Source organism: Bidens hawaiensis, unplaced genomic scaffold, assembly GCF_021521415.1.
Source record: "Bidens hawaiensis isolate Kalapana, Puna unplaced genomic scaffold, B.hawaiensis_p1.1 tig00011762_1, whole genome shotgun sequence".
In the NCBI taxonomy this organism is placed as follows: Eukaryota; Viridiplantae; Streptophyta; class Magnoliopsida; order Asterales; family Asteraceae; genus Bidens; species Bidens hawaiensis.
This window is the reverse complement of record NW_027491932.1, coordinates 6401-31757: the sequence shown is the minus strand read 5'-3', so window position 1 is coordinate 31757 and position 25357 is coordinate 6401. Positions and strand designations below refer to the sequence as shown.

The 25357-nt window shown below is 38.4% G+C and overlaps 1 protein-coding gene across 1 annotated transcript; it reads left to right on the top strand.

The window, feature by feature from the left end:
* Positions 1 to 13931: 13931 nt before the first annotated feature.
* On the top strand, positions 13932 to 15352 carry LOC143538930 (zeatin O-glucosyltransferase-like). The gene has a single exon (XM_077032368.1). It carries the CDS (start codon positions 13932 to 13934, stop codon positions 15333 to 15335), a length of 1404 nt encoding a protein of 467 aa, XP_076888483.1. The 3' UTR covers positions 15336 to 15352.
* The last annotated feature ends 10005 nt before the right edge of the window (positions 15353 to 25357 follow it).

Below are 25357 nucleotides of genomic sequence, written 5' to 3'. Positions count from 1 at the left end.
AAGGGATATAGTGATAAGACTTACCTATATCATATCAAGTATGGACTTGAAGGGGATGATGTTATTGAATGGCACTTAGTCAAACACTCTAGGGATGGTGACCTGTTGTTAGGCGGTATTCACCATTAGCATTAACTTCCTATGAGTCTCGTGCAAGTGGGAGATTGTTGGAATATCGTATGCCCGAGACACATAATTAGGTTAATGTGGCTAGTTGTGTTTGATCCAAGTCGGGTCATACCCAATAACGAGTTAGACACACACCAATTATGTATTTGTTGAGATATGATCTATAAAACAAATACAGAACACGACACATTCAGAAATCGGGTTTCTGAATAATTACTTGAAAATGTTAAATAAATTAATTGGTTAATTTATTTATTTAAATAATTATTATTGGAATGATTATTTAACTATAGTTTCTTTTGTAAAATGGTTTATAAAGGAAGGGGTGTTTATATATTTTATATAGTATAAAATAATAAAGAAAAAAAAAAAATAAAATATATGTAATATTGGGGCCGGTTTTGGGTGGGCCCCACACCCCACTATCTTGGTCAAATCTTTGCATGCACATGGTAGAGGTTGAGTGTGAAATACTTAAACTACATGCAATCTTGTTTTTGAAAAAAGATAAGAAAGAGAAAGACCAAGTAAGTTTTAAGTAAGATTACAAGTAACAAAAACTCTCCACTCCTCCTTCCTCCTTCTTGTTTTCGGCCAAGGCAAAAGGAAGGGATTCGGGTCTCGGGTTTTTGGTGTTCTAGCTCCCTAACATAGCTCGGTGTGTGTTGGAGGCTCGGGGTACTTTCCATTTGAGGATTTTCCTTTGAAAGTCTAGCATCAACATCATCATCTTCTTCAACATCAACTACACTCTTAAAGGGTTAAGATTGTAAGTGTTTATATGCTTTGATAGTTTAGTTTTTCGGTATTATTTGATCCTTGTCTCGGGTTTCTAATAAATAGATTATTGGTAATCTTATAATATGAATAAATTAGGTTGTTCATATACACATTTCCTATAAACTTGTAAAATATATATTTGCATACATATATTTAGTTTGTTTATATCACGCTTCCGCCTTAATTGTGACTAGTTAAACGGTTAACTAAGTTTAAAATTTCCATAGAAACCCAACAGATACGTCTTGGTGGATCCTAGATGAATCGATTATCTCGACTTGTGAGCTTCATCTAGGATTCGACCTATATAATTTCCATGGCGTGGAATCCACATGCGGTCAAACCTAGTCTTCACACCATGAGTGCTGTCCATCAGCTCGTCTTGCTGTCAGAAAATTCTCTTCTTCTTCTTTCACCCTTCATCTGTAAGCACCTCAAACTGCACCTTGATGATCTCTTCAAAGAAATCGGAGTTAACGATCAACTTATATGACTTCATTGTTGCAATGACTTCTTCATTCTTCCGGCTTAGCCTTACCCAGATAGTATTTGATATCACATTCGTAGTCCTTTATCAACTCTAACCATCTTCTCTGCCTCATGTTCAACTCATTCTGCTCGAAAAAGTACATTAAACTCTTATGATCTGTGTAGATAGTACACTTAGTACCATAAAGATAATATCTCCATATCTTTAGAGCATGCACTACTGCTGCTAGCTCCAAGTCATGTGTTGGGTAGGTACTCTCGTGAACCTTCAACTGTATGGACACATAAGCTATAACCTTTCCCCATTGCATTAACACACAACCTAACCCACGATGCGAGGCATCAGTACAAAGAACCAAATCCTCCTCACCTTCGGGTAGAGCAAGGATTGTAGCTTGCGTGAGTCTTCTCTTTAATTCCTCAAAAGCCTACTCTTGAAACTTCTACCAAGTGAACACTACAGACTTCCAGGTTATTCCGGTCAATGGTGCGGCTATCTTGGAGATGCCTTCGATGAATCTCCTATAATAGCCAGCCAACCCTAAGAAGCTGCGTATTGCAGTCGGGTTCTGCGGAGTTTTCCAATTCGTTATCGCCTCAATCTTAGATGGTTCCACAGTAATCCCTTCAGGATTGATTACGTGACCTGGAAACTGCACTTCGAAATCTTAGCATACAACTTAGCATACAACTTCTCTCCCTTCAGCTTCTCTAATACTTATCATAGGTGTTCCATGTGGATAGATTCTTTCTTCGAATAAATCAATATATTGTCAATAAACACGATAACGAATTTGTCCAACATCAGCCGACATACCCTATTCTTCATGTCCATAAATGTTGTCGGTGCATTCATGAGACCAAACGATATTACGAGGAACTCGTAGTGTCCATACCGCGTCAGAAACGCTATCTTAGGGATGTCTGCCTCTTTCACCTTCAGTTGATGATAGCCTGATCTAAGGTCTTTCGTGAGAACCAACTCGAACCTTGTAGTTGGTCAAAAAAATCATCAATCCGTGGCAACGGATATCTGTTCTTCATTGTAAGTTTATTCAACTCACGATAGTCTGTACACATTCTAATACTTCCATCCTTCTTCTTAACAAACAACACCGGTGCGCCCTACAGGGAGACACTCGGCCTAATGAAACCCTTGTCAAGGATTTCTTGCAGTTGGGACATCAATTCCTTCATCTCGGATGGCGCTAGGAGGTAAGGTGCTTTCGTACGGGTTGTGCTCGTCTATTTGGAATTCTACCTCTCGCTCCGATGGCAACCCAGAAGATCCTATGGGAACACTTGTGGATAGTCGCGCACAACAGGGACATATTTAACTTCTTTCGTCTCGGCTGTAGCTTTGACAACGTACACCAGATAGGCACCACACCATCGCCTTAACAAACCTTCGGCTTTTATCATCGAAATGACATTAAGCCCCGAACTTTCTTTATCACCATAAACCGTCACTACACTACCATCCAAGGATTTTAATCTTATTATCCTACTCTTACACACTATCTGAGCCTAAAAATCAGATAGCCAATCCATTCCCAAAACAACATCGAACCCTCCTAAGGTCATAACATACAGGGTAACAGGGACCTCACGTCCCTCTAACTATATCTTACAATCCTTAAACATTCTCATTATCCTAACTGAGGTCTGACTAGCTGTTTCTACTTTAAAAGTTTCAGGCACAAGACAACATTTCATTTTAGCTAACTTACTGAATGTTGTAGCTACAAAACTCCTATTTGCACCTGAATCAAACAACACAAAAGCGGAAATACCGTTTTACAAGAAACGTACCTGTCACAACAATAGAGATTTGTTTGGCCTGCTCCTGAGTCAGCATGTAGGCTCTGGTTCTTGGCCTTAACTGGTTGGCATCTTTCTTCCCGCTTCCCCAGCTTCACCATCAGTGCACTCCCTCGCAATATGACCCGTCTAACCACACTTGTAACATGCGGGCTTTGCATTGCATTCATTGGTATGGTGCCCCACTCTCCCACACTTGTAGCAAGCATTCGAACCAAGCTTGAACTCTCCACCATGAATCTTGCCACACTTGTAGCAAACGCCTGTTCCCTTACTCCATCTGCACTCACCACCGTGTATCTTACAACACGTCTTACATAACTTCTTCTCCCACACCCTTGGCTTCTTGTCCTTGGGGTTCCACAACTGAGTACGAGTCTTTTAGCAGGAGCAACCCATTTCTTCTTTTTCTTCTATTCTACCACCACTTCATCCTCAGCCAATTCATCATAAACTATCTCTGCAAGCTCAACAGCAAAGTCGAAAGTAGCAGGTTTACTTGTCTTGACCAAAGTGCGGACATTTTGTGGTAGTCCTCTTATGTAACACTTGATTCGCTTGGCCTCGGTGTTCACCATGTTAGGCACCAATATCTACATGCGGTTGAATTCAGTTATGTACTCGCGGCGTGTCATCATTCTCGCTTTCAGATTCAAAAACTTCATCTCAGCACTCTCAACCTCAGCATCAGCACAAAATCGCTTCATCACCAACTCCTTCAGGTCATCCCACCTCATCGCCTTAATCTCTTCCCGAGTCTTCCTCTGTTCCATAGTCTCCCACAAGTGCATAGTCTCTTCACCAAACGACTGAGTGGCATACCCATTGGAGAGTAGCAATTGCATCTCCTAAACCAGTCAACTTTGGCGGGTCGCAACCTTTGAACGACTTATAGTTACACCCACCTCGTCCTCTCTTTCTCTCATCAAACTTCACAGATCGAACTTCACTTGAGTCGCCTTCCTCATCATCAGCTTTCTTACCATCCTCCCCTGCCCTCTCAGCGGTCCTCGCATGGCTTTCAGCAGACTTTCCAAGGTGTAATTCCTTCACTACAGCAGCTACAGCCTAAGGAATAGCGGCTTGACCAGCAAGGTCAAGTTGATACCCTTCATTGTTGCTCGGATTATGTCCAGCTGCGCTTCATTCTTCCCTTGTGTTAGTAACAAACTCTACAGAAGGTTCTCGAACCATACGTATCCTACCACGACGTTTAGTATGACCTCTTTGGCCAACATCCTTTCTTGCTCCAGCCATTCGTATTCTATAAGGAAACACAAACGTTATCACTCAAGGAACTATTTAGTACAAGAATAGTAACTCTAACAGGTAGTAACAGTGGCAGCTGTGATTAGGTGATCATGTTACTTTCCGTGACCTATACACTTACCTTTATGAGTCTATTTGTGCTGGTTCTATTTCTGAGAAGTTAGGCAATCAAACATTTCATAAAATCATACACTTCTATCCCTAGAAATTAAGCTAACTTCCTTACACATTCTTACATTATACACGGAATTAATCATACACTTAACCTTTACTTAGCTTGCTTGAGTGACACATGGCTTTTTTGAACTGGCATCTTCTTTCTTTTCTTACTTAAGTCTCATTTTCAGTTCGAGTCCAATCATGTAGGATGCTTAATTCTTTCGAATTTATGCTCTGATACCAACTTGTAAGGCCCCATTCCCAGTTCCCTACATTGGCGTTGGATTTACTCATAAACACAGTTTTAAATACCAGAGTTAATTAAAACTTTCGCGAAATAATAAAACTTCAATCATTCATTACAAAGAATTCATAACTTATCTTTAGAAACATAACTTAAAATATCTTATTAAAACATCATGACAAATTTTCAGATGCCAGCCTTTTTAGTTCCTGTCATTTGTCTCCCTCAAGTTAGCTGCTTCAGTCTATTTACCTGCGTGCATAATAAAAGTCTGCTACGCTGAGTGAATTCTAGTTAATCAGGTAACATACAATACATTCACATACTTACTCATACATATCCGTAGACACATATTACTTACTTAACCTGCTTATTGTAACATCCAGAAATTTCTTAGAATAATATTAATATATTAATTTCGTTGGAGGAATTATTTTGAGTTAGTAGAGATAGTAATAAAATAATAAGATAAAAGGATGATGGGTTTTAATTAAATATGGACTAAAAAGGAAAGATGGGCCTAAGGTCCATGGGCTTAAGGAGTATAAATACTCCTTAAACCTCAATCCTTTCCATTTCCATTCATTCTACACCATAGCCTACACCATCAAAAACACACACTTAATCCAAACACTCTCTACTCTACTATATTCAACGATCCGATACCAACCGAAGGTAAGAAATCATTTATCACAGCTGACCCAACCTATTAGAACCCGAAACCGCAGACTCGTGCTGCCGTATGAGCCGATTGGATCTAGATCTAGCTTTATTCGGGTGTTTAATCAACCAAAAATGAGCTTAAGGACCATTTTAGCTCAGATCTGGACACCCCAAAGCTACCTAGACCATAAACGACCAAACCCTGACCAACCATGGTGGTTAACGGCGGATGACGGCGCCGGAATCGAAGAAAAACCTTAAAAACGAGTAATAAGGAGTTGAACTAAACTTACACGCCGTATAACTATAAGCAGCGTATAACTTCAGGCAGCGCATAAGTATGAAGGACCGCGCAAGTATGTTTAGCGTATAAGATAAATGCAGCGTGTATGTATGAGCCGTATAAGTGTGGACGGCGCAAAAGTATATAGATATCGTATAAGAGTGAGCCACGTATATGTATGTGTGCACCGTATATGTATGTAAACATATATCTATATATGTGGCTTGTATGTATAGCTTATACGTTGGGAAAACTTACACATTGGATAAGGACTTATGCGCCACCCTAACTTACACGTCGAACTAACTTATACGCCCATGAAGACTTATACACTGGATTAAGATACTTTTTAATAAACGAAAGATGAACAGCGTATACGTACGTAAACGATATATATGGATGAATAAGTAAATAATTAATAATGAATGTAACGTTTAAAATGAAGATTTAATTTGATTAAATAATTGAACTTCAGTTTTCTGATGAGGTTTTTAGTAAAGACTTAGTAATGAAAATAAAATTTTTTCAAGCTGACTTGTCAGCTTAACCCCAACCAGGGGCTCTGCCCCTTAGACCCCGCTAGGGGGCTACCGCCCCTAGAACTCGGCTGCCAGGGGAGCTGCCCCGGACCCCATAGCTAGGGGATTACAATAACCTAGAAATATGATATGGATAGGCTAGTTAATTGATACATGTAATTGTTATATATTTATCCGCGCCCAGTTAAGGAAAGGAGTTACCATTAACTCTAAAAGGAATCAGACCTTGGTGAGTTTCTAGCCTCATTTCCTTGTTATATTATTAGGGCTGTGTGTATACTCGGTGTGATAAGTTAATACACTTACCTTATGATTTATGTGATAGTTATTGAGGTTATGAATGAATGTTTGTCGGTAAGTGAATGATCTTCAGATATTGCACGTATTTCCGAGGAAAGTAATAGTTAGAAGATGTGACTGTATGTATGAATGATATAGCAGGGTTTGTATGAAATTGTATAAATGATAGTATGAAGAAGATGTGAAGATATGAGGAGGGACCAAACCCTTATAATATCAGAGAGGATAGGGACCAGAACCTCATACCCTTATAATATCTTAGAGGATAGGGACCAAACCCTTATAATATCTGAGAGGTTATAGGGCGAAAAACTCTTTAAAACGTATAAGTATGTAATGAAAGAATAAATGTAAAGTATGAAAGAAAGAATGAAAGAAAGAAAGAAGTTATAAAGTTATGCATGTACGAAAGAAAGATTAGCAGGTTAAGTACATAATATGTATCTTCGGATGTGCGTGTATAAGTATGTGAATGTATTGTATGTTACCTGATTACCTAGAACTCACTCAGCATAGCTGACTTTTAGTATGCACATATGTAAATAGACTGAAGCAGCTAGCTTGAGGGAGACACGTGGCAGGATCTGAAGAGGCTGGCATCTGAAGAATTGTAATATATACTTTCTTGAGGGAGACACGTGGCATGATCTGAAGAGACATGTGGCCAAGATAAGTTTGTTCGCTTTACATGCTTAAGTTATGCCACATTTTAATTGTAATATATATTGTTGTATTATATGTATATATGTAATAATGTTATATTGCATTTATGCAACATAACAATATTGCTATATTACGTATATGTGATATGTCAAATATTGCGACCAACTCTTTTTTAAGAAAGCTAGCCTTATAATAAAACAAAAGAGATTTGTTTTTTTTTTTTTAAAGTCTTGACTGGGTTGAGTTTTTCTTTAAGGAGATGTTCACTCATGATTCCCCTATATATGCATACTATATATAATAAATGAGAGATGAACAAATTAAGACTAAATATTTTAAGAGTTTTGCAACTTATAATGCAAAAGATACATGTTTAAGTAGGGGTACACTTATCTTTAACACACATAAAAAGCCCATGTTCGTTTGATTTTTATCAAAATAATTACAAGTATGGTACCTTAGCTTTACTTAAGTTTTGATAGTTTAAGAAATAGTTACAATTTTGAACTCTCATGATTATCTACTTTTTAATCAAACTTTTTTCTTTTTTGGTTTTCTTCATATACGTTTTATAAAAATATGATTACAAATTATCAGAGCATACACAGGCTTATTTTTGTCGATGTTTCAGTATAATTTTTTTACAAAACCGATGGAGAGTTTAAAATGTACAAATCATTATTGCATGAATGTACAAGTTTCTTAAATGATAAATATTTATAACCTCATGTTTTCATTAAATTACATATATAGTTCTTTATCTTTTAGATAAAAAGCATAAACAAACTTTTTACAATCTATAGCGTCGGAAGAAATTATATATTCACACAAACATGAGGAAAAATCAAATACATAAGAAAAAAAATCAATTTTATTGTTTTTAAAAGCTACGTCACTTCTTTGTTCAAATTTAACATGTACAGGGACTTTTACGTGCAAAAAATTATTGAGGATTTTTGTGAGAAAAAACAGAAAGTATAAAGTATGTTGGTTTTTTATGGTATTTGTCCATTCAAAATTGAAGGAATACTTACAACTTTCACCTCTCATGTTATTCAAATATTACTCAACTTTAAATTTTTTTACTTCTTATATGTTTAATAAAAATATGATTGAAAGTACTCAACTTATGTAAACATCAAAATATTCAAGAAGAACTTGACTCTAGCTCCGTATGAAGCTCGAGTCAAGCTCGAGCTAGACTTGGCTTGCTAACAATCTTTACATATTGTTTTCCATTGCATCGCGCGAACACATGACTAGTATAATATGAAATGCCAACACTTCATTCTCATCGTTGTTAGTTATACATTTAAGTGTAAAAGGACATTGTAATTAACTTAATTCACATTTTTTTATTAAATAAATGCCCTATTAAGTCTATTTGATTATGTAGCATTTAATTCTACTTTAATAGTTACACAACTAGGAGGATTTCTTGTGTTACATAGGTGTTCGGCCATGATCAGTTAGGTTTGTCGTGGTACAGGTACGGTACCGACACTCGATATAATTTACGATATTCAAAAAACCTCTTTATTTAATTTTAAAACTTATATTGGAACTTTGAGAAAACATTAATCACAATCATAGTTTTTAAGCACTAACGAACAAAAGTTATCGGATACCATGTTCTGTAGGTATTGGTTTGCTTCATCACGATGCCGGTACAATACCAACAACCGCATATTTTGTTTTTTAAAATTTTTTTTATGTTCACGAATGAAGGTTATAGGGAAAAAATCAAACCAGCAAAAAAATAAATTAGTTCAACCCGTATATTATCTTATATGCTAAAAATGTGAGAGCCTACACTATTCTGCCGTTATGCTTTGAAATGTGTAGACAGATGCATGCTTCGGAAAATAATAAACTATTTTATTCACTACGGCAATATTTTTATAGAAATATTATTATAATTAATAGGTTAATGGGATGTAACAACGTTACTTTAGGTGAAATTGTTGTTTATATATATAATAATGTGACATGATAATACCATGTCATGTGAATTTGACAAAAAGAACTTTTGTTTCATGTGAAAAAGAGGTACCTTAAAATACCGAGATGGCTTGGTTTGTAAGCGAGCCCACTTAACCTCTTTCGTTTTACCCCAAATTTTGTTATTTATAAGTTCTCCAAATTTTGTTATTTATAAGTTCTAACTCAAGTCCGTTTATAAACAAGTCCACACAATATGTGCATGAACCACTCCACTGATTGTCAACTAAGCATTGTCTTTGTCAAAAAAAGAACACTATGAAAATGTTATTATAATCTAGGTTCTTGTTTATTTTTTCATGCATACATTACTGATGGATCTCATGTACAAAACTTAACATGTCTACTAAGGTTGGACTCGGAGGTGTTGTGCTTGTTCTTGAATTTTGCCACCACTGTATGTGTTTTTATTGGTACCAACTGATAATGTTTTCGCATCTTCACAATAACCACAAAACTCGCAAAAAGCTGGCTTATTCCCCGGGCATTTTAGCCATGCACATTCTTTGTCGACCATACACTCACAATTGGCACTTGCTTTGTTAGGGAAGTTCATCAAACCTGGAATAACTAAAAGAAATGAAAATTGTTCTACGAAATACACCAGAAGAACACATGTATATGTATAACAATGAGGTGGTGTTAAATACCTGAACTAAAGATCAAAAACATAAGGAAGATTGCCTTTTGCATATATCTTCTGCTTCTTTACTAATATATAATATACATATATATATATATATATAGGGGTGAGATCAAATAATATATATATATATATAGGATCAAGAGAAAACCCCTTCTTAGAGAAAGAACTAAAGAACTAACAATAAAGTATTCTTAATTTAATTAAAAAAAAAATTCTTTCATCTTTCTTATATGTTGTTATTCTTCACAACAAAAAAATATAAAAAAATTAAAGAAAAAAACTCGTTGTAATGCATATATGCAATACGCCGATTTTTTCTTAAGGCATATGTGCACTAGTGTTTATTTTGAATTTTATACATGTTATTATTTATAAACATATACAATTAAGATAAATAATAATGTACATATGTGTAAATTATGTATATTGAGATTAAAAATATATACATATGTGTATTATTCAGTTTTTTTTATGAAACTGAGATGAAAAATAAAAAATTTTGGTTTATTATTTTTTAAAATTTTTTGTTTTTTTTTCATTTTTATAATTTATAAATACTTTTTTAAGATGTTTTTTTTGTGGCCTAAAATGGTTCACAAAGTTCTTTTAAGATCCTCATCACACACACACACACACACACACACACACACACACATATAGGGGTGATATCAAATGAAAACTTTCCTTAAAAATAAAACTTTAAAACTTATAAAAAAGTATTATTATTATTTCTTAAAATTTTTGTAGTTTTTTTTTCATTTTTCTTATATGTATATATTATTAAAAAACCAACGGTTGTCGGTAACCTCGTCGGTTTAGTGCATATGTGCAATAGTGTGTATGGCATATATGCAAGAGTGTTGTATTGCATAGAATACAACACTATTGCACACATCTAATACACACTGTTGTATATATATGCAATATAGCACTTATGTAAACATCGAATACACACTAGTACATATATGTATTCCAACACTAATGCACATGTGCACTAAATCGGCTTTCTTTTATATTGTTTGCATACAATACAACACTACTGCACGTACAAATACAATACACAAATATATATATATATATATATATATATATAGGGGTGAGTTATAATAAAAAGAAATAGTTTCCTAAAAAGAGTAAAAATAAATCTAAGCCCTTGAATCCATGATATAGTAGTTGAGATTGGTAGTTTTTAAACGACCAAATAGTTTCCTAAGATCTAGGTTTTAGGCTACATAGTTTCCTAACTCTAAATTTTATGTTAATCTTATTCTTCCTACAAAACTATGTCTTTTTATTTTAACCCTTTTATATATAGAAAAGAGTTCAAATAAAAAACAATTGTTTTGTGAGAAGTGTGAGAAGACTTTAAAATAAAGGTAAACCACCTAAATAGGACACTATACCATGTAAATAAGAAACTATACAACTTTTAGAAACTACCAATCTCAACCACTAGATCCAAGATCTAAGGGTCTACATCTATTCTTATGCCTCACACAAACTATTGTTTTTTACGATAATCATACCCTATATATATTGGGTATGATTATAGGGTATTGTTATCGTAAAAAACCATAGTTTGTGAGAGGCATAAGAATAGATGTAGACCCTTAGATCTTGGATCTAGTGGTTGAGATTGGTAGTTTCTAAAAGTTGTATAGTTTCTTGTTTACATGGTATAGTGTCCTATTTAGGTGGTTTTCCTCATTTTCAAAGTCTTCTCACACTTCTCACATAACAATTGTTTTTTATTTGAACTCTTTTCTATATATATATATATAATGTGCAACATTTAATTCTCATTGTTGGTTATGCATTCAATAGCAAAGCGACATTGTAATTAAGATAATATGCAATTCAATTTTATTTTAATATATAAATAGTTTATCTGTTATAAACATTTATTTAATGCATTTCATGTACTTAATTATAAATATTCATTAAACCATATGATATATTAATGAACATTTATTAAATGTACTTCATGTAGCATTTAATTAATTTTAATTATATTTTTAAAAAATGATGATATATTAATGAACATTTATTAAGTGTGTTTCATGTCACATTTTATTCTCCTCTAATTCTAATTGTTATAGGAGGGGTAGGATCCCTTGTGTTACATTGTTGTTCAATCGCAATATTTCTTAGGTTTGTTATGGTATCATTACAGTACCGACAATAACTATGGTTTACATTATTAACATTAATCACAATCGCATATATATTTTTTTGAAAATTAACAAACAAAAGTTATCAAATAAAGTGTTTTAACGGTATTGGTTTAGTTTGTCACGGTACTGGTACGGTTCTAACAGTCGGCAGAGTTTATGATATTAAAAACCCGTTTTATTTATAACATAACTAGATTTTTAATAAAACTTTTACCCGAACGTGAAGAAAAAAAATAATAATCACAATCACATATTTAGTTTTAATAAGTTTTTGTCTTTTTTTAAGTTTATGAACAAAAGTTATCAGATAAAATTAAACTAGTAAAAAATAAGAGTTAAAGGTGTATATCATATATGTTTTAATATAAATACCAAAATTCAATTCACATCGTTGTTAGTTAAACATTCAAGTGCAAAAAGACATTGTAACTTAATTTATAATTCATATATTTATTTTAATAAATGGTATTATTTAGTGAATTTTATGTTTCTCATTAAATTATAACATAATTAGAAGGGATCCCCATGTTACGTAACTGTTTGGTGTTCGTTTCTTTATGATACAATTGGTATAGTTTACAATACCAAAATAACTGCTTTATTCAATAAAAGCTACATGTGAATGTTGAGAAAAACTCAGTCATTAAAGATTTACCAAAGCACTTCCATCTTCTAGGTTAGTAGTTCTTTAATTAATCTTTAAATAATATTCGAAAAAGAATAAGAAAATACTTTTAAAAAACCTTAATACTTAAATATATTTGAAAGAAAAGGATTGAATGGATTAAATGGCGACTAACATAAAATAGGTATATTAGTTTTTATTAATCTCAACTATCATATTTGGTTGTTGTCGATCCTAACTAATGAATTGGTTGCCGAAGGTCTCATCCTTTAACTCATTTGTTCTCAATGGCTCGCGACTAACATAATCCTAACGTCATTACTTGTGGGTCGCATAAAAAACGCTTTTGGCATTAAAAGTCACATTTTTTTGCCGGAAAACTCAACATTTAACATCGCCACCACCACCGGTTGACTCACCACCAACCAACCACCACCACTTGAGCACCATCAACATATTCTGACGATGGATCTAGGTTCCAGCGACCTCAATAATTGGGGCTTTTACTAGAAAAAAAGGTTTCTAAAGGTGCGATCCAAGGTTACAAAGATGTTCGATACGAAAATGTTGAATTTTTTTAAAACAAAATATTAATATTTCGGAAAAAACTTTTTTCTGGCGACTTGCAAGTCTGCAACTAATGACGTTAGAATTCTGTTAGTCGTAGACCGTTGAGAACAAATATGATAAAATGTGGGATCATTTATCAGCCAATTCATTAGTTTGGACCGAAGACAACCAAAAGATAATAGTTGAGATTTATCAGCCAAACTTTTTTCTGGTTGTAAAGATTTGTTGTGGAAAAAAATAATGTTTTTGAGATAAGTTTGAAATATAGTGTGATGATGATATGATGGTTTGTATGACCATATGAGTTTATTGTTTTAATGCTCTAATATATGGATCTATTCAAAGAGACATGGCAGTTTGCAATTGTTTAATTAAAACATGAGTACTAATGAAGTCATATAATAAGAAAAATAATCAACTAAAAAAATACTAAAAACAATATTAAAAGTCAACTTTTTTTTCTAAAAATAACAAATAATCACATAACCATGACACACGAATACAATATAAAGGTTTCAGCAGTCACCAGTCAGCCCTACTGCACTCACCAGTCACCACTCAACAATATTACAAAACATGAGCAACCAGCCGCCGGCCGATGTCGTAGTCGTCATGATTCCCTTCGTCGCCCACGGCCATCTGAACCAGCTTCTCCACCTCTCCCGCCTCATCTCCGCCTACAACATCCCTGTCCACTTCATCACCACCACCACTCACCTCCACCAACTCCGTTCCCGCCTCCACCAATACTCCAATGCCGCACTCCCTAATAATAATAATAATAATAATATTAATTTCCATCAACTCCCGACTCCTACATTCACCTCACCACCTCCTAACCCTTCTAACCGCTTCCCGACCCACTTACAACCCGCTTTCGAATCAACCATCCATCTCCGCCACCCGATCGCTGATCTCGTAGCTTCTATATCCACCACCGCCCGAAGAGTCGCTGTTATTCATGACGTTCTCATGTCGTACACCGTCCAAGACGTGAAAACGATACCCAACGCCGAGACTTACATCTTTAATCCCCTCTCTGCATGCGACGCCTTCTGGAGGAAATGGGAGTTAAAGGGCAGGCCGTTCCCAATGGACCCGGATGTGCTAAACCTGCTGCCGTCCGAAGATGGAACTTTGTCGCCCGAGTTTACAGAGTTTATGATTTTTCAGTACCCGCATGTCGGTTTTCACGTCGGGGAGTTATTTGATTCGTCAAGAGTTATTGAAGGTGAATATATTAAATATTTAGAGAGGGAAGAATTTAACGATACAAAGAAAATTTGGGCAATGGGGCCGTTCAGCCTTGCTGACAAATTAGTTGTGACGGTTTTAGGAAACCGTCACAACTGTTTGCAGTGGCTGGACTTGCAGCCTCCGAATTCGGTCATTTATGTGTCTTTTGGGACGACCACCACCTTTAGCGACCGACAGTTTAAAGAGCTGGCTGCAGGGCTAGAGAGAAGCCAACAACGGTTTATTTGGGTGGTACGTTCATCGGACATGGGTGATGTTTCGGGAGATGAGGCTAAAATGTCGGATTTGCCGGTGGGATTCGAAGAACGGGTGGAAGGGCGTGGGCTGGTGGTGCGGGGGTGGGCCCCGCAAGTGGAGATTTTAGAACATGTTGGAACTGGTGGGTTTATGAGTCATTGTGGATGGAACTCGACTATGGAGAGTATATTAGCAGGTGTGCCAATAGCCACTTGGCCCATGCATTCTGATCAGCCACGTAACGCGTTTTTGATCACTGATGTTCTTAGAGTTGGGCTGGTTGTGAGTGATTGGGAACATAGGGACGACTTGGTGTCGTCGTTGGTGGTGGAAGATGTTATTAGGAGGCTAATTGACTCTAGTGAAGGGGAGAGGGTGCGGAAGAAGGCGGTTGAATTGGCGGAGGCCGTAAGGAGATCGGTTTCAGAGGGTGGTGAATGTCGTAAGGAGGCTGATTCGTTTGTTTCCTACATTAACAGAGAGTGATGCAATAGTATTGTTTCAGTTATTTTTTAAATGTTTAATTTGAATTCTATATATGTTTAGTGTGATGGATGCGTCAGTATAGTGTATGTTAATTTGTTTGATTAATTGGAAATTGGATAATGTGATTTATAGGGAAGTACTAGAAATCAATGCGTCCATTGTGTCGGGTTGTTGTTTTGACAGGTTGAATGTTTTGAACCCAAACATGAACCCATTTTTTTTTTAAAAAAAACATCAAGTTTGACTCTCACTCAGTTAATCAGTATTACATGGTGATTTAGATTGGTAATAGAATTAGACATGAAATGTTTGTGCCCGTTTAAAATACCCTGAAACGAAGAATTTGAGCATGAAAGTTTAGGCTTATATATACCACTCAATAAAATGTTATCAGACATTTGTGCTTGAATATTTAAAGCTTTATTGTTTGACAATTGTACGTATATAATATAACACATAAAATTCAAAAATATATAATTTGTAATACTAAAAGTAAATATTCAAGCAAAATGAGAGTTTTTACCAGGGGGGGGGGGGGGGGGGGTTGATTATTTATCAAAATAGGTTATTATAAAAGTATGTACCAAACTAGGTTTTTTTTTTATTTTCTTTTTTTCTAAATTAAAAAAAAAATGCCTCTTTCACATGTAGGTTTCCAAATCAGTTCAAGCGATTCTTCACGCTTGAACCACTCGAGTCAATCCATTCGACAATATCCATTCTTCACTTTAAATTGCATGTTTCGATTCTCCAGGTCGTGATCTACTCTTCACGTTCAATCACAGGATTTAATTTATTAAGTTCAACTGCAGGTCTCAAAATTAATTAATGATTCGATTAAATTAATTGCAGCTTTGGATTGATTCTTCAAGGCGAATTGCATGTTTCAGTGTTTGAAATTCTTGTTGCAAGTTGTGGATTCAATCGTAAATTCGATTCTGTCAAATTCTTTTTATTATAAGAAAGTTTTAAAAATTGTTTCTTTCATATTTTCAGGGCTTTTTTTATGTTTCTTCACCATCTGCAGATTAAATCTAGCTACTCGTTGTATAGCGTATTTGAAGAAATAGCGTGAAAGAAAATTTCTAAGACTTGTTTTTTCATACTTTTAGCCAAGGGTTATTATGGTTTCCATCAAGCTTCCATCTTCCTTTTATCATGCATTATATTACAATATCAAAATTGATTCAAAATTAGGATTAGCGTAACGTCTCAATTTGCGGATGCAAATAATAATATGATACGGATGACATGTTAGAATAAAAGGAATTGGAGATGAAGAGGACATGTTAAAAGAAGATGAGGCCATGCATGTATGAAATATGAAATGGACTTTAAAGGAAAAAAAAATACTTATCATTGTGGAATATGTAGACAACACGGCAAGATGTCTATAGAGGTAGGGTACCAAAAAGACTCAAATACCCTTAAATACCACCCGCGGGTCACAGAATAACCTCTAATAAGCCACCCGCGGGGCATACGGATCACCCGCATATCACGATAGAGGAGGAATGTTCTCATGTCACGCGCGGAACCATCCTCCCACCCTCGAAAGTCGTCCACAGGATAGGACATCAGTCCGCCCAAACGATCGAGAGGAATTGCCAGCGGAACAGCTGTCACCAACCAATTACCTTCTAGAAGAATATCCGCGATTGTTACGTGAGGAATACGTGACCTACCAGCTAATGAACAAAGGACACATGGCCAGGTTGTTATAACCGTGCACATGGTCTGGGTGCGACCCGTCATATCATTGGGCAACACGTGTCCGGGTTGTTATGCCTATGCACATGGGACGTATAGCTCAACCTATCATAAAAGGACACGCGTCCAGGCGGTTATTGAAGATCCTCTAGAAGAGGACAGCTGGCCCAATCACCTTCCTACATCCTTCGGCTATAAATACCTTGTCAAACGGTATGAGGTATTCATTCACTCACTTGCATTCTGACTATACTTAGTCTGTTTACTTAAGTACTTTCTCCATTAACGAAAGTTACCGATTCTCACGCCGGAGGGTGGTTACAGGAAGACCCCCCCTCTTGTCCTTCCGGTAACGAGACTCACGGTGTCTGTTTTGCAGGTTCCGGTCATTGGACTTTGGGAAGTTGTACTCATATCTTGGTTGCAATTATCGTATCTTACCCTATGGACTCATTGGATCCAGGACCCATACTCGGGGATCGGATCCGTGTTTCTTCATTAGTGTCATCCGTGTTGGTGTTAGAACTGCATAATTTTGTCTCTGTTGGTTTTTTGGTTTGTTTGATATGAGTAAACTTCCTGAAGGGCCGACGGGAACTTCTGCACCCGATTCGCGTGTAACTAACACAGAAGCACCTCCGAGTCTTAGTGTTTTTACACGTATCACAACTCCGGGTGGCTGTGCTCTTGAGCGTATCACTGCTTCGGGGTCACGAATCACTGAGGTAACACCTGGGGGTTTTACCCTAGAAAATGTTACAGCACCAACCGATCTCACTCCCACAAACATGGGACGTGCCTTAGCACCGGAAGGTTCTAATTTGGGTCAAAAACGAATTACGGAAGAGACTCGCCGGAAACGGCCAAAATTGGATCTGGAAAATGATTCAGGCGATTCTGACATAGCGAGATCTCATCAAAGTAATTCTAGATCCAGAGGAGCATTAACTCCTGAAGAGTGGCTCCACGTGCAACAACAAAGTTTGATGGTTGAATACGAGCGAAAAAAGCGTAATGAACGACTTCACGCTCGCACTATGGATTATGAGGAATCTCCTAGGGGATCTCCTTCTCCTCCACCAATAGTGAGAGGAATTCAGATTCGTTACAGCCAACAGGCGGAGCCAGAGTTTGGCGAATTACCGAGGCTATGCCCTCGTCCTCGCATAGACATGCAGATACCATCTTATTTGGACGAGTTTGATAGTTACGATTCATCTTATCACCTGGGAGATTACAGTATGTTACCGGGGATAGTAGGATGAGCTCAAAGGCGAGAACAGTCGTCTGAAAGACATAGACCGCCACACCGAGTACCATAGAAATGCTGAACGAGACTTTACCAAACCCCGCGGCTTTCGCCGAAAAATCAAAATTCATAGCGAGCATTGCCACAGCACCCTTTCCTGTTAATGCTAAAATACCTACATCGGTAGGTAAATACAATGGTATGACTGATCCAAGCGATCATCTCCAGAACTTTGTGGCGGTAGGTGGTGTTAGTGGTTGGACGCTTTCCTATTGGTGTCACATGTTCGCATTGACACTAACAGGGGCAACAAGAGAGTGGTTTGAAAAGTTACCTGACGGTGAAATTTCTAGCTGGGACGATTTGGTGAAAAAATTTTCTCAGCAATTCAGTCAGCAGAAGAAACATACGCGGGACCAATCAAAAATTTTAGATGTCATTCGGCGCGATAACGAGTCTATAGAAGATTTTATCACCAGGTTCAACGATGAGAGCCTGAACATCGGTGGAATTAGTAAAGACATGCTTCGTGGTGCCTTCCGCAAAAACGTCAAATGTGATGATTTAGTCCGCACACTTACTGGCAGAGATGGAATGCCAAAAGAGTGGGACGATCTCATGACTGCAGCAAAGGTGTATGCGAACACTGAGAAAACATTGAGAAGTGGTAACTCAAAGAAAAAATTTAAAGTCGAATTTCAAACTCCGAGACCAAATAGACAGGCAAAAGGCCCTATCTGGTCAAGACTTCAGCCAAGTACGGAAGCACCAAAACCATTTGATGCACGATCCCTCATACGCAACAAGAACAAAGCGGGACCCTTGAATCGAGGTCCCAATAATTGGACTCCTCTTTCAAAGACTCCCGCCGAAATTCTCACCACGGAGAATGTGAATTTTAGAAAACACCAGCCACTGACAAGAAGGTCATTCCTTGACCCGAAAAAGCGTTGTTCGTATCATGATGACGTTGGTCATAATACGAATGAATGCAGAACATTAAAAAATGAAATTGAAGCGGCTGTAAAGTCTGGAAAACTTGGACACTTGGTAAAAGGTGGGAAACCTGACAATGGTAAAGCTCCCACACGGGATATCCAGGGTCCGAGTAAAAAGCAAGTCAAAGATTTAAACGTCCATATGATACAAGGCGGATACGATACAGGGAAAAAGAGGAAAGAGTCTGATGATGAGGAATGGAAGAATGAGCCAGTGATATTTCCTCTAATCAAGGGAGGCCCAAATAACAAAAACCCCTTGATCATCACTGCCCAATTCGGACACTACCGTTCCCAGTACGTCTTCTTCGATACTGGTAGTACTTCGGACATTATGTATGAACAATGTTTTGAACAACTTGACGAAGAAGATAAGGAAAGACTAAAACCCATCCACGCTCCAGTATCGGGGTTCGTAGGGGAGATAATGCATCCGCGAGGGGTAATTTCATTCCCAGTCACCCTAAGCGACGGAATTCATTCTAGGTCCGAGGAGGTCGAATTTCTGGTTTTGCCAGCAACATCAAAACATGACATTATTCTTGGACGAGAAGCGATTGGTGACTTCAATGCTCATCCGTCCACAGCACACGGTGCAGTAGGAGTTCCAACTTGCACTGGCATAGCAATAATTCATGTTAATCGGCACTGCTTTGCAACCTAGAGCTCAAAACCTAGCAAGATTCCAAAACAAACTGTGAAGACTGAACCAGAGAAATGGGTTTTGAACAAAAAATTTCCTGATCAAACTGTAACAATAGGACCTGCTATTTCCGAGATAGTACAAACCTTCTTGAAACAGTTATTATCAAAGAATATTGATGTTTTCGCATGGCAACCCGCGGATATGACCGGTGTCCCGAGGAACATTGCGGAACACAAATTAAGGGTAAACCCGTTGTTTACGCCAATCGTTCAGAAACAACGTAAGATGGGTCCGGAACAAACAAAAGTAATGAATGAGCAAGTCCAGGATCTCTTACAAGCTGGAATCATCCGCCCAATTCGTTACCAAACCTGGGTTGCTAATCCAGTTATTTTCCCCAAAAGCAATGGGTCATGGCGGATGTGTATCGATTTCAAAGATCTAAATAAAGCATGTCCCAAAGATTGTTATCCCTTACCCGAAATAGATCTCAAGGTTGATGTTATGGCACCATTCAAATTCAAATGCTTCCTGGATGCCTACAAAGGCTACCATCAGATCCGCATGGCAGCGGGCGATGGGGACAAAACAGCATTTCGCACTGATCAATGCACCTTTTGCTACAAAATGATGCCTTTCGGACTAAAGAATGCGGGAGCCACATATCAACGATTAATGGACATAGCGTTCAAAGATCAAATTGGCCGGAATTTAGAAGTGTATATGGATGATCTCGTAATAAAAAGTGTTGAGGAAGACCAGATCTTAAGAGATATTGAAGAGACGTTTGAAACCTTGAAAGGTATTAACATGAAGCTGAATCCGGCCAAGTGCTCATCTGGAATGGAAGAAGGAAAGTTTCTGGGAGTGATTGTCATGGACGCGGGCTTCAAAGCTAACCCAGACAAAGTTCAAGCTATAGCCCGCATGCCTTCTCCATCATCCCTCAAGGAAGTTCAGACACTCAATGGCCGACTGGTGGCCTTGAATTGTTTTTTAGCAAATCATGCAGCCAAGTCCATCCTTTCATCTCAACTCTAAGGAATTGTCTCAAAAAAGCACAATTAAAATGGGCCGCGGAAGCGGAACAAGCTTTCTTGGAGGTTAAAAAATGTTTGATGGAACTCCCAATGTTAAGCGCACCTCACGCGGGAGAACCTTTGACGTTATACCTATCAGCTTCAGACATTGCTATTGGGGCCGTCCTTCTGACAGATCGCAAGAATGTTCAGACACCAATCTACTACGTCAGCAGAACACTATCGGATCTAGAAACAAGATATTCCATGCTAGAAAAAACTTGTTTTGGCACTGGTCTATGCTGCACGACGCCTCCGCAGGTACTTTCAAGGCACCCCATCAATGTCTTAACTGGATACAAGCTCAAAAACATTCTCAGCAAGCCAGAATTTTCAGGGCGATTGGCCAAATGGGCCATCGAGCTAGGTGAACACGCAATAGAATACAAACCTAGACCAGCAATCAAAGGGCAAGTGTTGGCGGACTTCGTGACAGAGGTCCCGCGTCAAAAATAAAAAGAATGTTTGATCGAGCAACAACCCCAAGCACCTCCGGAATCAGGACATATGTGATCCTTATTTACGGATGGAGCTTCAAGCAGTGAGGGATGTGGCGCAGGCCTCAGGCTAGTCAATCCCGAAGGCCATGAGTTTACATATGCTATAAAATTGGACTTCAAAAGTACCAACAATGAGGCAGAATATGAATCTTTCTTGGCGGGCTTACGGATAGCCAAAAAGCTTGGGGTTAAGCATTTGGAAGCTCGAGTGGATTCCATGTTGATCGCGGGACAGATCAATGGCACATACGAAGAAAAAAATAATATCATGGCTTCATATGTGTCACAGGCGAAAGATCTGATGCTACAATTCTCTTCTTGCAAAGTCATTCATATAAAGAGAAGCGAGAATAAATCAGCGGATGCTCTTAGTAAATTGGCTTCAACAAACTTTGAACATTTTGCCAAAGACATCCGTATCGAAATATTAGACCGCCCGTCTGTTCCGCAGCATCAAGTTTTAGTGATCCAAACGGAGGTAGAATCTTGGATGACACCCATTATAACATATTTGTCATCCGGAGCACTCCCGAAAGGAAAGGCAGTGGATCGGAAGATAAAGCACAAAGCCTTGAACTATCAGATACTTGACGGTGTTTTGTACTGACGTTCCTTCCTCGGACCATTACTATGATGTGTGGACGCCGAGGACACGAACTACCTAATCAGAGAGGTTCATGAAGGCATTTGTGGTCTTCACGCTGGCCCACGCATGGTCGTGGCGAAGTTATTGAATGCTGGATATTATTGGCCGGGGATGCACTTGAATGCTGTGAATGAAATCAGAAAGTGCGATTCTTGTCAACGGCATGCCCCTAACACGCTACGGCTAAAGAACGAGTTAGTTCCAGTCACTTCAGCTTGGCCGTTCCAAAAATGGGCTATTGATATCATGAGACCTTTCTCTGAAGCCCCTGGACGGGTCAAATTCTTAATAGTAGCCATCGACTACTTTACAAAATGGGTGGAGGCCAAGCCAGTTGCTTCTATAACAGCAGCGAGTGTTAAAAAATTCTTGTGGGAATTCATCATATGCCGTTTCGGCCTCCCCCTAGAGCTTGTTAGTGACAACGGGACACAGTTTGCCGACAATGGGTTACAAGAATGGTTAAAAGAATTACACATTTCTCAAATCTTCACCTCTGTAGCCCACCCGCAAGCGAATGGTCAAGTCGAAAGAACCAATCGGACAATCAAAAAGGGAATCAAGACGAGATTAGGGACGAAAGGAACGGGATGGGTGAACGAATTGCCCCATGTATTATGGGCCTTCTGCACTTAAAAGAATTCCAGTAATTCCGAACCCCCCTTCAGTTTAACATATAGCATAGAAGCCATGATTCCCGCTGAGATTGATATCCCATCTGCTAGAGTTCTCATGATTGAGGGTAATGATCATGAACTCCGGATGAACATTGACCTCCTCGAGGAAAGGAGAGAACTATCATCAATCCGCAAGCATAATTACAAACGACAGTTGCAAAAATATTATAACTCGCGGGTTCAAAGATGTGAATTCGATGCGGTAGACTTTGTCTTCCGCAATAATGAAGCCTCCGGACAAGAGCCTCTGGGCAAGTTGGCCACAACTTGGGAAGGACCCTATAAAATTCAGAAAGTTTTATCTAAAGTGACCTACAAGTTGGAAAAGTTGGATGGGACTGAGATCCCTAGGACTTGGAATGGAGCACAACTAAAGAAGTGTTATATGTAGTTTGTTCTTCTGGCCGGCGAGCCCAATTGAATGTTTACAACTTATGTATTTTTGCTTCTTGTAATTCGGCTTATGCCTTTCTAATGGAAATTTTATTTTCAGTCACTTATGACTTGTAATCCTTTATTGACACATAACGAAGGTCCTATGAACACTTATATTATGATAAATAAACAAAGTGTACCGGACGCAGAACTAAAACTTTCTTTATTTACTTAAAAGGGATTACAACATAGATAAAAAGAGGATCAATTACAAGAACAGAAAAATTTATGTGGCAGCATCATCATGCTCAGCATCCTTGCTTCCCGCATCTTCCGCATCTTCTTCTTCCTCATCAAGTTCAAGAAGAGCTTTTAGCTGCTGGATGCTGTCTTCCTTATCAGCGAGATCGGATATCTGATTCGTCAAAGAAAACTTCAACGAATCAAAATCCTTCGATTTCTGCTTGAGGATGCCAACAGTGTCCTAACCAGCTAGGATGTATTCTTCAGGAAGCTTAGAAGTTAAACCAAATTGGTAACCTTCTTGGAAACCCAATTGGCGACCAGCTTGTTTAGAGGCCTTCAGAAGGATAGCAACGCAGTTCCCGAGCTCATCACTAGCCCGAACATCAGCGATGACCTGTTGAAACAATCATACATGAGTAACTCTAAAACACTTAGATTATTTGATAAGAATAAAATGTATACCTTGGGGATGGCTTCCGACAGTAGCCATTTTTGATCCGCTTTAGCTTGGACAAGTTCCAGCTTATCGCCAGCGCATTCCAAGGCCTGCGCACGGTTCTTGGCATTAAGATCAAGTAGACGTTTGTCCTTAGAAGTTGATTCAGCTTGAAGGGTCTCCATCGACTTGGCTTGTTCATTTATCAATCTGGCTTGTTCGTCAATTGTTTCTGAAGAACATCCCTCGATTCCTCAGCAGCGGATTGAGCTACCCTCTCCGCCTCCAGGGCCTGATTGGCTTCCCTATCTTCGTTGATAGCCCTAAGGGCTTATTCTTTGGCATCGGAAGCAGAAGTCGCCAGTTCGTCCCATTCCTCATTCATCGCCAACCAGTCTCTGGTTATTTCATGGGTAGTGGAAATATAATTTGCCACATAGTAAGAGTGGGAGTTCAGCAATTCCTGGCGGACACTGAGGCGACGTCTTTCCTTTTCACCGTGCTGAAGACCTTCCCGCAGAAATTCATAACATGCGTCCACGTCACGGAATGTCGAATCCCGACGTAAGGACCAATTAGGTTGATGCGGGGTAGGGTCTCCTCTTCAGGAGTAGGAGAATTTTGGGAAGCATAAGGAAACGTGCTCACACCCCCTGATCCCTGAAACGGTAAACATTATAAGAGGGCGACACCTTGGCATGATCAGTCGTATCGACCCCCTTATCCTTCATGGGAGAATCATCCGCCACAATGACCAGGTCCTTGGCAGTGTTAGGAGGTGGTGGTGGCGGACGAAGAGGTGAGTCCTTCAAACCAGAAATACCTTCGGAAAGGTTGTCCAGGTTCACTGAAAACCATTAATGGAGGGTTAGGAATACTCCAATCTAAATAAGATAACAAAGTAAAGAAAAGTTTTGCATACCTAACGAAGGGTCTTCAGCATCAAGCTGCTCCAAACGCGCATCCAACGCGGCAGGATTTGTCTATTTGGATTTTTTCTTCTTTAAGACAATCTTTACCAGATTAACCTTCCGCTTACCTGCCACTTTGGAGGCTCCCGCGTCAATGACCATACGTTTGCCCTCAGCAGTAACATTATCGGGTCCTGGACCCTCAACCTTCGCAGTGCCGTCAGCGTCATCTTGTCCTGCTGCCGGAGTAGTCGCGGCTCGTTGACGGGTAAGACCTGCACTTGAGCCCACAGCTTGGTTAGCATCAGTTGAATAAACTTCCTCACAAAGTGATGACTCCTCGCTAGATGAAAGAGTACAATTACCCCGCTAGAAGTAATGGCAGTTACAGGCCTAGGTTGTAGAATGCCCTCACCTTTGAGCATGGTTTCTTCAACATACTTCTCACCTTTAGCATACATTGGTTCGGAGACCAATGGTTCCGGACGAATTTTGGCAGCATGGAACAAAAAGTTGTTGCTCGTCCGAACTAAAAGGGGACCATCTTTT